Consider the following 14,313-nt stretch of genomic DNA (forward strand, 5'->3'; position numbering starts at 1 on the left):
ATTTCACTCTACTTGAATTGTTTAAAATGGCATACGATTTACTCTAACATTGGTTTGCCTAGCAAGTGAATTGTTACGCACCATCACGGTCCAAAAGTTGGGAATTTCGGGACGTGACAAGTTGATATCAGATAATTAGGTTACCTCGATCTCACGAGTCATGAGCAGGCTTAGTAGAGTCTGGAGAATTAGTACGAAGACGTCTGTACTTATCTTCCAGAGGCTATGGAGTTTAGGAACAATTTCATCTCTATTTTTCTCTATCATGTGATTTTATTCTATAATTGATGATTGAAATCTTCTATTCTTTTTCTCTCGCAAATGGCGAGAACACGTACTGCATCTACAACTAGATAGCAGCCGGAGCCCCCAATGACAGCTCATACTAGGGGAAGAGATCGAGGCCGAGGCAGAGGCAGAGGTAGAGCTCAGCCTAGAGCTCGAGCATCAGCACCATCCGTGGAGCCTCAGGTAGATTTTGATGAAGAGGTTCCAACTCAGACTGTACCTTTTGGACCTGCTCAGGTCCCGGAGGGGTTCATAGCCACTCTAGTGTTTTAGGACGCTCTAGTCCGTTTGGTGGGCCTTCTGGAGAGTGTGGCCCGGGCCGGTACATTTACGGTAGCACTAGACGTCTCTCAGGCTGGGGGAGTATCACAAACTCCCGCTACTCACACTTCGGAGCAGATGGCTCCCCAATACCAGACTCCAGCAAGCCCGCCAGTTGGGATAGTTTAGCCGGTTGTTACGGCACAGGCCGGTGATAGGTCTGCCATGTCTTCTAAGGATTTATTGTGATTGGACAAGTTTACTATGCTCTTTCCAGTTCACTTCAGTGGTGCACCTTCTGAGGACCCACATAATTATCTTGACTGCTGCCATGAGGTGTTGCAGAACATGGGTATATTTAAGATCAATAGGGTCGATTTTGTTGTGTTTCAGATGACGGGTTCCGCCAAGAGGTGGTGGAGAGATTATATGTTGACCAGATCAGCTGGGTTGCCTGCACTTACTTGGGATCAGTTCTCAGAACTATTTGTAGAGAAGTTCCTCCCGGTCACCCTGAGAGAGGAGCATCACAAGTAGTTTGAGCGCCTTCAGTAGGGTAGTATGACTGTTACTCAGTACGAGACCCATTTTGTGGACCTAGCTCGTCATGCCATTATCTATCTTCCTACTGAGAGGGAGAGAGTGAGAAGATTTATTGATGGACTCACTTACACTATCAGGCTACAGATGGCCAAGGAGACCAGGAGTGATATTTCCTTTCAGACGATTGCAAACATTGCTAGGTGGATCGAGATAGTTCATGCTCATGAGAGGGGGCAGGTGTCGGATAAGAGGCCTCATGATTTTGGTAGTTTTAGTGGTGCCTCATCTGGAGGTAAGGGTATTTTTGGTAGAGGCCATCCTCCCAAGCCATTTTAGTTAGTGCTTCAGGCATCTCACAGTGCTTCAGGGACGTGGTCCTTATGTGCCTTATTCTGGGCAGCCAGCCTACAACACACCATCATCTCCTATCAATGCACCTCCGATTCAGAGTTATCACCGTGGTTATCCGGCCCATTTGGGTCAGCCTCAATTTCAGCAGCCATATCAGCAGGATGGGTGTTTTTAGTGTGGTGGTATTGGGCATATTAGAAGGTCTTGTCTGAGATTATTGGGGGGCATGCCACAGCAGAATTCTCGTGCCATGCTTCTGGAACCTGTTGCTCCACCGCCCGCTCAGCCATCTAGGGGCAGGGGTCAGGCAGCTAGAGGTGGGGGTCAGGACGTTAAAGGTGGAGGTCAGGCCATTCGAGGTGGAGGCCAGCCAGCTAGAGCTCGTCCTAGAAACGTAGTTCAGAGTGGTTGGGCCCAGCCCCGATTTTATGCTTTCCCAGCTAGGCTTGAGGCTGATTCATCTGACGCTGATATCAGGTATTGTTCTAGTTTTCTATAGAGATGCTTCTGTTCTATTTTATCCAGGCTCTACTTATCCCTATGTGTCATCCTATTTTGCTTCATACCTGGTTATGCCTCGTGATTATTTGATTGCTCCTGTGTATGTGTCCACACCTGTAGGAGATTCTATTATTGTAGATCGTGTCTATCGTTCATGTGTGGTTACTATTAGGAGTCTTGAGACTAGCGTAGATCTCTTACTTCTTGATATGGTAGATTTTGACGTCATCTTGGGTATGGATTGGTTGTCACCTTATGATGCTATATTGGATTGTCACACCAAGACGGTGACCTTAGCTTGTCGCGCCCCGTTTTCTCGCTAAAGTGGGTTTCGACGTTTGACAACTCTTTTAAATAGAAGATAGGTATTAAAAGAGAAGAGTCAGCACCTAATGATATTTAAGGTGCGTTAGGGCACTTTTTTGTAAAAAACTCTATTTGACTAGTTAACCCCACCAAAGATCGGGTAAGGGTTCAAATTACCTTAAAGAGAATGTATTAGACACTCTTCGAGGTCCACAGTCCCGGTCGAACTTAACACTATATGGATTATGTCATTAGGCTAAGTGATCATATAACAAAGAAATATAAAAGTCGAAGTGTTTTATTACAACACATAGGAATTGGTACAAATCTTAATGACTATAGTGATATAACAACATTAGTTCATATTAAACGAATAACAAGTATATAAAAGGAATAGAAAGGGTGGGTCCTAAGTTTTTTATCCTAAAGGATCACTCCGTGCGACATAAATAATACTTCGTAACTCCCTTAAGATAGTGGTTGCTCATATTATTCAGCGAGCACAGACTATCATCTCATGCTACTCAATTACTATGTTAAAGTTGTTTACTTAAAGGCGCTCTAATTCAATTCTAAGTTGTACCCTATGCGTGCACTACTCATCCCATGCCTATGGTCCAGGAGGCTTTGGACCTCTATTTGGGTGGTTCTAGACTTACTTAGGCTACTCAAAAATGATAAAACTAATCAACATTTAAAAAAAAATAGGACTTCATCTAAAAACAATTAAAGGCCAAATTAGCCTCCACACATAAACATAGAATGCACGGGACCAGATTAGGCAGTGTACAGTTTCAGGATTAAAACGCATTAGAGCCGTTAAGTCCTATGAGCATGGTTTTATAATTCCGATTCCCAGTACTGCAGCATTAGACTAAGGAATTTGCAGATTATAGGCGTCGCGAACCCTATAGGTATGATATCTAATTATTTGTGCAATGAAGCAATAAAACTATTTAGAAAACTCAAAATTAACAGCGTTGATTTTATAGATAGGCTTTCTAGGCGGGTGAGATTATTCTATAGGCAGGATTTTAACAGTCGACATTATAACTTGATTTCATAATACTTTATCCCCTATAGGCATGTCATCTAGGTAGGGTAGTATAATGAAAGTAACAGAGGCAACTAAATTAATTGGTAAAATCTTATAGTCATGGTATCTAGATGAGCATTAGCAAAAGCATGTATTATTATATCCTATAGTCATATGTCTAGTAATTAAGCAAATAATTACAGGCGTCGATTTTATAGACATGATGTCCAGTAGCACACATTAGTAGACATGGAAGTAGGTACAACATTTACTTAAACTAACATACTTTGGATAGTCTACATGTATTAGACTGTTGAGTGGAGTGTGTGATTTCCTATAGGCATGATGTATATCAGTATACAGAAACATGCTAAACGAAACAACAAGTAGAGCATATAGGTCCTATAGGCATGCTTTCTACCCATTTGTGTGAGAATTAGAATACCCTACCCCTTTTTACAAGTGCGAATTTTACATATTAAAAGATTACAGGCCCAGTACACATAGTAGGCCCAAAAGACTATAACCCAGAAAAGCCTGGGCTTTCAGCAAACTCTTTCCTCATACGTGCAGCAAACCCAGATCCAAATACACCCCAAACATCAGAGTATATCAATTGCTCAACTCAAACTCACAAAAGAATCCACAATAAGCCCAAAGGGAAGACCTTCTTACCCAGCAATAACAGATGAACAACTTAACCACACAAATTAACAAACTACACATGACAACCAAGTAAACCGCTTTGAAACCTACTAACAGTAGTTCTAGGACATAGATACAGAATCATAAACATATTGATAGGACTCACATAAGGTATATTAGAACTTGCATTTTAAAAAAAATTGGGTTTGAACATGAAAACTAGGAGAATCAGTAGAGCTCTTTAACAGGGTGAATTTGACATAGAAAACTAACAACATAGGTTCATGATCGAGTAATTATTCAACAGAGAAAAGGTTGTAACATGTTGAACTCATTAAGAAGGTTGAGGAAGGCCAGTTTACAGGACAAACACACACATACTAATTCCCAGCAATCAATACATTAACTAGCATGGTCAGAGATAAATTTTAAACAAGTGAGCCTTATTCGAAGCAGTTATTGTCAAAGAGATATGCAGTTCTATATAAAGGTGACCACAGACAGCATGGCAACACTAATAGCAATGGCCTACTATGAACCTCGGCAGTGCTTGCACCGGAGGAGGTTGATAATATTATGGCCTTGGCTTTCATCCAGCCAAAGACCCAAATGTTTCAGAAGAAGTAAACGAGTGAGGGAAAATATAGTGAGTGCAATAGCAGTGGAAAAAACTCGGTTCTAGAGGGGAAATTGGGGATGGGTTTATATAGCTGTAGATTTAAAGAAACAAACAAGGAAAATCATCTGTCAAACACAAGAAAGGAAAGAATATCACATGCAATCGAAAATTAGTAAGGAAAAAGGAAAATCTCAAACCCTAGTTGGGTCTAACGGCCTTGAATCGAACCAATAATGCAAGAATCATTCATTATAGAGTGTATATAGACGAAAGATCATCCAGACCTTCACAAAATCAAGGTAAATCAGTCCCGTTCTTGAGAAGTAGTTCTTTCCAAAAATAGGGCAAGAACTGAGTAACACCATAAACACGCGTAAAATAGAAGAGTATCACAAAGTAGGTAAGTAAATCATGGATTGATTCCATGTTTGGGTTGGAATCGGAGTAGATTGGGGATACGGCGGATAGGGTTTGCCAGAGATGAGAGAATAGAGAGGCGACTGGGACAGGGGGAATGGGTTTTTAGGGTTTGGGTTGAGGGGATATAAGGAAGGTGGGGAATTATTATGGGTAGTTGATCATTTGAGATCAACGGCCAGGATCGGAATGAGAGTGGGGCGGGTTTAAAAAGGGTCAAGACCGAATTTATGAAGGGGTTGTTTGGTTTGGGCTACTGAATGGTTTAATGGAGATGGGCCAGCTTCTTTGGGCCTGTTTTTGGTTCGAAATTAGCCTAAAATTGGGCGAGGAGTTAAATACACAAATTTGTTTTAAATAAAATAATTAATAAAGAATAAAATATTACTTATGCAATAAAATGACTGAAAATAATAACTTAACATTATAAAACATAAAAAATGCTATTGTAGCATGAGTAATGTAATAATTGTAATTATGCATAACATATATGTTATTATTGCAAAATTATGTAAATAGCCTTAAAATACAAATATAATTATATAAAATGAAGTAAAAATATTATGAAACAAAAATATTATGAAACATATACGTAGATGCAAATAGTAACTTGGATGATTAAGTCATCGTAAAATAATTTGAGAGATAATTAATAAATATTTAAGTAATGTAAATGCAAGAAAATTGATTTGAAAGCTCTAAAAATTGCGGAAAATTATAAAAAAATACTTGTATAATTCTTGTAAATTAAATAATAATGCAAAATGACATTTTGAAAATATATATACTATTTGGAAAAATATGAGGGAAAAATTGGGTATCAACAACTGCCCATATTTACCTGAGAATGGTGAGAGAGTAGTCGGGTAAAGAAATGATGACCAATTTCGGCCGAGTGGAGTGGGGAATGATGTGATTTTAAAAATGGGGGTTGAACCCTAGTTCCTAAGTTGCCTACATATCGCTGGTATTACAGGAATCAGGTCGTGTGTAGTTCTGGATCCAACAACGAACAAAATTGATGGAGTTGTTATAAGAATGGTCGTATGTTTCAAAAAGGTTCTTTTGGGTAGGATAGTGATGTAAGTAACGGACAATTTTAGGTGAAGTCATGAATGCAAATTTGGACACTATGGGTGTATCACAAGGCATATATTTGATCGGTTATGGAGTAAAAGCTAGTCAGTTACTGGTCGTCGGTTACATTTGAAGTTGGTCAAAGGATGTGAATGTTATGAATGGAAACCAGAGCGAAGATTGCTCTTGTTTGTAGAATGGTTGCCTCCCGAGTTACCTACAAAACTTAAAAATGGTGCATGCGAATATATATGGGTTATTGTGAAAATTCAAGCATGATACAAATTCCCTTTGGACCATAAAGGTTGTCTTTGGACGGTGAGGATGATGTCCTTAGACCATGATGTCCTGGGTCATGAAGTGTATGATAAGGGATTTGCAGTCCATGAAATGGTGTCCTCAGTCCATGAGGATGGTGCCTCTGGACTATGACGCCTTTGAATAATGATGTGCAACTTCGAGAGATCCTCAGGCCATAGAATGGTGTCTCCTGGCTATGAGGATGGTGCCTTTGGACTGTGACGCCTTTGGACAAAATGGTGATATTTCAACCCATGAAATGCAAAGATATGACGCTTAGTTATATGCGAGGATGAGACAAGACATGGTTTAGTCTTGTATGAGATGAGGGCAGTGCTTAGCCCTATGCGAATAAGAGGATAGTTCTTGGCCTTATGTAGTGTAGTGGAGACAGTGCTTAGTCTCAGGTAAGGAAAGAGAGACAATGTTCACGCAAAGAAAAGGCAATGCTTAGCCTTATGCAATTATGGAGGCAATGCTTAGCCTCATGAAAAAAGTGGAGATAATGCTTAATCTCATGTAAGGAAAGGGGTACAATGCTTAGTCTCATGCAAAGAAAAGGTAGTTCTTAGCCTTATGCAATTATGGAGGATATGCTTAGCCTCGTGCAAGAAGTGGAGACAATGCTTAGTCTCATGTAAGGAAAGGGATACAATGCTTAGTCTCATGCAAAGAAAAGACAATGCTTAGCCTTATGGCAATTACGGAGGCAATGCTTAGCCTCATGCAAGGCATAGAGATAATGCTTAGTCTCATGCAGGAAAAGGCAGTGCTTAGCCTTATGCCATTACGGAGGCAATTCTTAGCCTCATGCAAGAAGTGGAGACAATTCTTAGTCTCATGAAGGAAAAGTCAATGCTTAGCCTTATGCAATTACGGAGGTAATGCTTAGCCTCATGCAAGAAGTGGAGATAATGCTTAGTCTCATGCAACGAAAGGCAATGCTTAGACTTATGCACTTACGGAGGCAATGCTTAGCCTCATGCAGAGGAAGAAGTCAATGCTTAGTCTCATACAGGAAAAGGCAGTGCTTAGACTTATGCGAGAAAAGCGAAGAATAGCTGTGAAAGAGCAAATTATTTCTTATCTTGATGTGTTTGCATTCGGGAACTTGTCGTATGGAGATAGTGATTCTTCTGCGTGTATCTATTTGCGAATATTCTTGTTGTGTTTATTGTGCCTACATTCAAAGAAAAATTGTGAGTTTTGGGGGGACGGTTGATTCGTGCTCTTGGCTCCTTGCTTCGTCTTTACTCCTACCTTGAGGTCCTGCTTGGGTCACCTTGGGTAACATCTGGCTATCATAGAAACAAAGTTTTCGAAAAACATGTATGCATTTGACAAACTATTCGTAGAATACGGTTGTTTGAAATATATGACAGTGTGTGAGATCAAATAATTTAGATGATCCGGTGACTGTGACTCATTTTACAGACATTGCAACCTCCTTGCTTTAGAATTTTGAGGGTTCTTCTCAAAATTCTGCCCCAGTTTAAGAGCATACTTCTGACAACACGTTCCTTGGCTATTATGTACGTGACAATGCCGGATGAACTCGCGATCTTGCCCCAGTTTCTGATCATAGGGAAATGAAGATTTTATTAAGATGTGATTGAACCCACAGGGGTTCCTATGTATCCCCTCTTAAATGGGAATCAGGTCAAGCATAGTTCAGCTACAACAAAAGGAAAAATGCAAACAATCTTAAACATAGTATCTCTTGACTGCGCTTGAATTGATAGGTTTTGGCCAAATTTCTCCGTCTATTTCTGCAAGTATAAGTGCTCCTCCTATTAGTACTCGATGAACCATGTAGGGACCTTGCCAGTTGGGTGAGAACTTCCCCTTGGCTTCATCCTGATGTGGGAAGATTCGCTTTAGCATCATTTCCCCGATGTGAATTGCCTTGGTCTGACCTTTTTGTTGAAAGCTCTAGTCATTCTATTCTTGTAGAGTTGGCCATGACATATTGTATTCATTATCTTCCCATCAATTAGAGCTAGTTGTTTGTAACGTCTCTATACCCATTCTGCATCGTTGAGCTCAGCTTCTTGTATGATTCTTAGAGAAGGGATTTCTACTTCGGCGGGAATAACCACTTCAGTACCATAAACCAATAGGTAGGGAGTTGCCCCAGTTGATGTGCGAACTGTGGTACGATATCTTAGTAGAGAAAATGGCAGCTTCTCATGCCATTGTTTGTAATTATCTACCATTTTCCTCAATATCTTCTTGATGTTCTTGTTAACGGCTTCTACGGCTCTGTTCATTTGCGGTCTGTATGCTGTGGAATTCTTATGCTTGATCTTAAAGGTTTAGCACATGGCCTTCATTAGATCACTATTGAGATTGGCGGCATTGTTAGTGATGATTGACTCTAGTACTCCGAACCGACAAACAATGTGGTCTCGAACAAAATCTGCTATGACCTTCTTAGTTACAACTTTATAAGATGCGGATTCAACTTATTTTATGAAGTATTCTATGGCCACTAGAATGAATCTATGCCCATTTGAAGTAGCGGGTTCAATCGGGCCGATGACATCCATACCCCAACCCAAGAAAGGTTAGGGCGAACTTGCTGCATTGAGTTCATTGGGTGGTACTCGTATCATGTCAGCATGTATCTGGCATTGGTGGCATTTCTCAACATACTTGATGCAATTTGTTTCGATAGTCATCCAGAAATACCATGCTCTTAGTATCTTCTTGGCTAAGGTGAACCCATCATGTGTGGTCTGCAGGTTCCGCCATGTATTTCCTCGAATAATCTGGATGCCTCCTTGGCATCAACACGCCGTAATAATCGTAGGTCTGGAGTCCTTCTATACAGAATTCCTTGCTTTGAAAGAAATGGTTGGCTAACCTTCGAAGTGTGCGCTTCTGAGTATGGGTAGAGTGCTCTAGATATTCTCCCTTTGCCAAGTATTCCTTGATGTCGCGGAACCACGGATTTTTGTCAATCTTTTCTTCAACATGAGCACAATAAGTTGGCTGCTTATGAATTTCTATTGGGATAGGATCGATGAAATTCTTGTCTGGATGTTGTATCATGGAAGATAAAGTGGTTGATGCATCTGCGAACTCATTCTGAATCCTCAGAACATGTTTGAATTCTATCTTTGTGAACCTCTTTTTCAGCTCTTGTACATAATGCAAATATGGCAATATTTTGGTGTTCTTTGTATCCCATTCTCCTAGAACCTGGTGCATCGAAAGATCATAATCTCCGATTACCATCAGCTCCTGAACATTCATGTCAACGGCCAACTTGAGTGCCAAGATGCAATCCTCATATTCTTCCATATTGTTGATGCATGGAAACCTGAGCTTTGCGGAAACGGATAGTGTTGGTCAGTCTCTAATACTAAGACAACTCCGATACCTACTTCTTTGAACTTTGTTGCTCCGTCAAAGAACATCCTCCAACCATCATATGCCTCAGTGATATCTTCTCCTACAAATGACACCTCCTCATTGGGAAAATACGTTTTCAATGGTTCGTATTATTCATGTATGGGATTTTCTGCAAAATAATCCGCCAATGCTTGCTTTTTTACCGTCTTCTGAGTTACATAGACAATGTTGAACTCACTCAGCAATTTTTTCACTTTGCTAACTTACTCATAGGCATGGGTTTCTAAAAGATGTATTTTAGCGTATCCATCATTGATATAAGATATGTAGTGTATGCACAGAAGTAATGCCTCAACTTCTGAGCTATCCATGTCAAAGCATATCAGGTGCATTCCAGCAAAAAGTATCGGGCTTTGTAAGGCATGAATTCTTGCTCAGATAATATATCGCCTGCTCTTTTCTTCCAGTCTCATTATGTTGTCCCATAATGCAACCAAAAGCTCCATCCAATACGGACAAATAAAGCAGCAGAGGTTTTTCTAGTTCTGGTGGGACCAGAATGAACGGTTTAGATAAATACTCCTTGATTTGGTCGAAGGCTTTCTGGCATTCTTCAGTCCAGTTTGTTGCAGCATCTTTCCTCAGCATCCTGAAGATCAATTCACATATCTTGGTGGATTGTGCTATGAAGCGGCTGATGTAATTGAGACGCCCTAAAAAGCTCATCATGACTTTCTTATTCTTCAGAGGTGGCAAGTCTTGGATTGCTTTGACTTTTGACGGGTCTAACTCAATCCCTTGGCAACTGACAATGAATCCTAACAATTTTCTAGCAGGGACTCCGAAGGCACACTTTGAGGATTCAGTTTCAGGTTGTACTTTGAAGTCGATCGAAGAATTTCTTCAGGTCTGCTATGTGATCTGTACTCCTTTTAGATTTGATGATAACGTTATCCACGTACACCTCTATTTCCTTGTGTATCATATCGTGGAAAATGGTTGACATGGCTCTCATGTAGGTGGCTCCAGCTTTCTTCAGACCAAACGACATCATTTGATAATAGTATATTCCTCATGGTGTGATGAAGGTTGTCTTTTCAGCATCCTCTTCATCCATCTAGATCTGATGGTATCCTGCGAAGCAATCCACAAAGGATTGGAGTTCATGCTTGGCACAATTATCAATCAGTATGTGTATATTGGGCAACGGGAAATCATCTTTGGGACTTGCTCTGTTTAGATCTCGGTAACTAACCCATAATCTGACTTTCCCATATTTCTTCGGAATTGGCACAATGTTGGCCAACCAAGTCGGGTATTCGACCACTCTAAGAACCTTGGTTTTGATTTGCTTAGTGGCCTCCTCTTTTATTTTTAAACTCATATCCGGCTTGAACTTTCTGAGCTTCTGCTTTACCGGTGGACGCGTGGGATTAGTAGGTAGTTTGTGAGCCACTATGGATGTACTCAAACCAGCCGTATCATCGTAGGACCATGAAAAGATATCTTCATACTCTTTTAGGAATCTGATGCAATCTTCCTTCTCTGACGGTGATAGATGAATGCTTATGCGTGTTTCCTTGACTATTTCGGAATCCCCTAAGTTAATTGCTTCAGTTTCGCCCAAATTAGACTTTGGTTTGTCTTCAAAGTTTTCCACTTCTCTGACGATTTCCTCAGGTATTATATCAACTCCCAGATCCTCTGAATCACTATCCTATGTTGTGTTGTCTCATTACATGTCACAGTCGTAGGGTCATCGGGATAAGCAATAATAATGCTGTTGATACCCAATTTTTCCCTCACATATTTTTAATACCTATATATATACTTTCAAAATAGTACATATGCAGTTATAAGCATGCACAAGCATTTTTATAATTTTAAAGGCTCCCAAGTCAATTTATTTCTCCTCTTTTTATTATATAAATATTCAATAATTATCCTTCATATTACTTTTGTGATGATTTAGCCATTTAAATTCATTATTTATGCCAACATAGTATTTAAACATTTTTAGTGCATTTTTTGTAATTCCATTTACATTTTTTCAAGCTAAATTGCACATCTTTGCAATAATAGCCCATACTAATGTATATTTATGCATAAAATGATCTTTTATATTTTTAAAATATTAAATAACAATTTTAAATCATTTTTAGTGCATAAAGACATTTTTTTGGTACTCATTTATTATTTTTTATAAATTATTTAGTTGTTAAAATTGGCTATTTAAAATCTGGCCCCATTTTCTATTCAATTCTGATCCTAAATTTGACCCAATACTCAGCCCAATTTTAACCCAAAACATACCCAGCCCAAACCTTAATACCCGATTCGGCCCCAAACCCTTTCAATCTTGGTCGTTGATCACATAGATCAATGGCCACAATTAACCCTTTCCTTTTTTAGTTCCAAACGACCCAAAACCTAGCCATTTCTCACCAACAGCCGCCCTTGAATCCCCTCCTCTCTGGTTCTCTCTGAGACCAAGCCAAACCCTAATCGTCGTCACCCAAAATCAACCATAATCCTTTGAATCCCTGTCCGATCTATGGCATCCTATGGTTGTACAAAGCCTCTACTTATCTTCATCCCTGGTTGTTCGATTATGTGATTTTTCTGGAAGAACCTCGAAGAGATCTGGTCCAGATCTCGTTCAAGGCTCTTCAAGAGCTCGTCCATGGTTTGTGTGTAATTTCTATTGAAGTTCCACGGTTCAAATCTCTGGTTCAAAACCAGGTTCTCTTTACCCCTCCCATTTCTCCTCAAAACCCTAATCTTTGGACATGAATTCGTCCCGATCTTTGTAGATCTGGAAGGATTTTGAGTTTGTCAATGAATTTTCTTTAAAGATCTCTTGTTTCTTTACTATTAACCGATTTAGCACTATATTTTGAGTTCTTTGCTATCTACTATTTGAAACTCTGCATACTTGAGATGGTTTCAAGTTTTTATGATTTTTCTTCAAGTTTCTCTTACTCCTCAACCACTGACTGATTTTAAACACTACAATACTTCAGGGTTTTGACTTCTATGACTTTTGTTTGTTCGAATCTCTGTGTTTTCAAACTAGGGTCTCCCGAAATTTTCTTTCTCCGAAACGTTTGATAATTTTGAGTGTTCAACCTTCTGTTTCTTATGTGTTCTAACTAATTTTGTAAGGTTTGCTTTAACCCTAACTAGTTTATGCTAAAGACCCTAATTTTTCAACATTTCGTTTGGTTTCTGAGCTACTTATGCATTGACTTTGTACTATACTTTGGTTTCTATGATTTTCCTTTAGCCTAATTCGATGTCTTTTGATTTTTTATCCTAATATGCCTCTATTAATGTTCTTGGTTCGATTTTCCTACTGATCCTATGTGTCTATGTTCATTTTTTGCCTATTCATGGTAAAACTTATACTTTTCTCCTTAAAACAGTAATTGATTTGGATTCTTGATTTATCAATTTGCTTCGCTAAGACCTATGTGTTAATTCTTGACTATTTCCTTTATTTACAATCTTGATTAGCTTTCTTACCTTATTCAATTAACTGTGATATTCACTGATTATTTACTGATCATTTCCTTAATTAAACTTTTGTCTATTTACCCCTAATTGCTCGTTTGATTTTCTTTCCTTAAATGTATTATGCCTTTACCATTGGTTAATTACCCTTAATTAAGGGAAAATTACACTAATTGGTGTATAATTGATAATGTGGCTTCCTTAATTGCAGAAGGGTTGATTCCCTTTACCTTATTTTCTTTGCTCTTAACTACTATATATACTCTCCTTTACTCCACACTTCAAGGGAACGAACACTAGTTCATATATACTCTCAATCATTCAAAAGCTCTCTCTATTCTCTCTTCTGTTTCTTGCAATTCTCACTAATTTAACCGGCTGTAAGCCAAGGCTGGCTACTTACACCATCTCTGCTCTATACTATGTATTCTCTCCTTAACTGGTATGTCCTGATTCAATTCCCATTCCAAAACTATGTGTTTTCTCTATTGCTGCAGTTCATTGGTTGTGATTTCTAGTTCAATTTGCTACTCTGTTGTCATGTGCTCAATACGTTATCAACATGCCTAGATTATACTGCCTAACTACTATATCACTCAACATGTTTAAGTTTGTTCTGTTAAAAACTATTACTAGTATACTGTTTAGCATGCCCAATCTTACTTTAGATAATTGCATGAATCCTATTTGTTCACTATTATGTCCAAACTTCATTGTTTGTTTACTGTCTCACCCAGCATGTCTAAATTCGTCTTATTCTATATGTGATTAGTATTTTTAAAACCCTGAATGCTTCATGAAGTTCTTGTCTAGTTTGTTCATCTAAGTCTTGCTTACTCTACTTCACTAATGAGATCACATTAGGACATCTAGCTCTCTCAAAGGTATTCTAGTTGTGTGCCTAAGACTTATGTGTTATCAACTTGTCTTTATTGTGATCTTTGTAATTAATTGTCAATTACCCAACCCCACTTGTATATCTGTTTGCTTATACACCAGGTTGTATTCTATGTTTCCCCCAATCCCTCTCTCCCTCTATGTAGAGTCGGTTTGCCCCAAAATGTTTTATGAAACTGTTCATTCTGTGACTTGTTCTTTG

General features: G+C 39.0%; 1 protein-coding gene and 1 pseudogene across 1 annotated transcript; one reads left to right on the plus strand and one right to left on the minus strand.

The window, feature by feature from the left end:
- The window catches only part of LOC138869647 (uncharacterized), a 32,715-nt pseudogene extending 31,629 nt beyond the window's left edge, over window positions 1–1,086 (plus strand).
- Window positions 1,087–9,071: 7,985 nt separating this feature from the next.
- On the minus strand, window positions 9,072–9,650 carry LOC138869648 (uncharacterized). Its single transcript, XM_070147280.1, has one exon. It carries the CDS (start codon window positions 9,648–9,650, stop codon window positions 9,072–9,074), a length of 579 nt encoding a protein of 192 aa, XP_070003381.1.
- Between the last annotated feature and the right edge of the window lie 4,663 nt (window positions 9,651–14,313).

Source organism: Nicotiana sylvestris, chromosome 5 (assembly GCF_000393655.2).
Source record: "Nicotiana sylvestris chromosome 5, ASM39365v2, whole genome shotgun sequence".
NCBI lineage: Eukaryota > Viridiplantae > Streptophyta > Magnoliopsida > Solanales > Solanaceae > Nicotiana > Nicotiana sylvestris.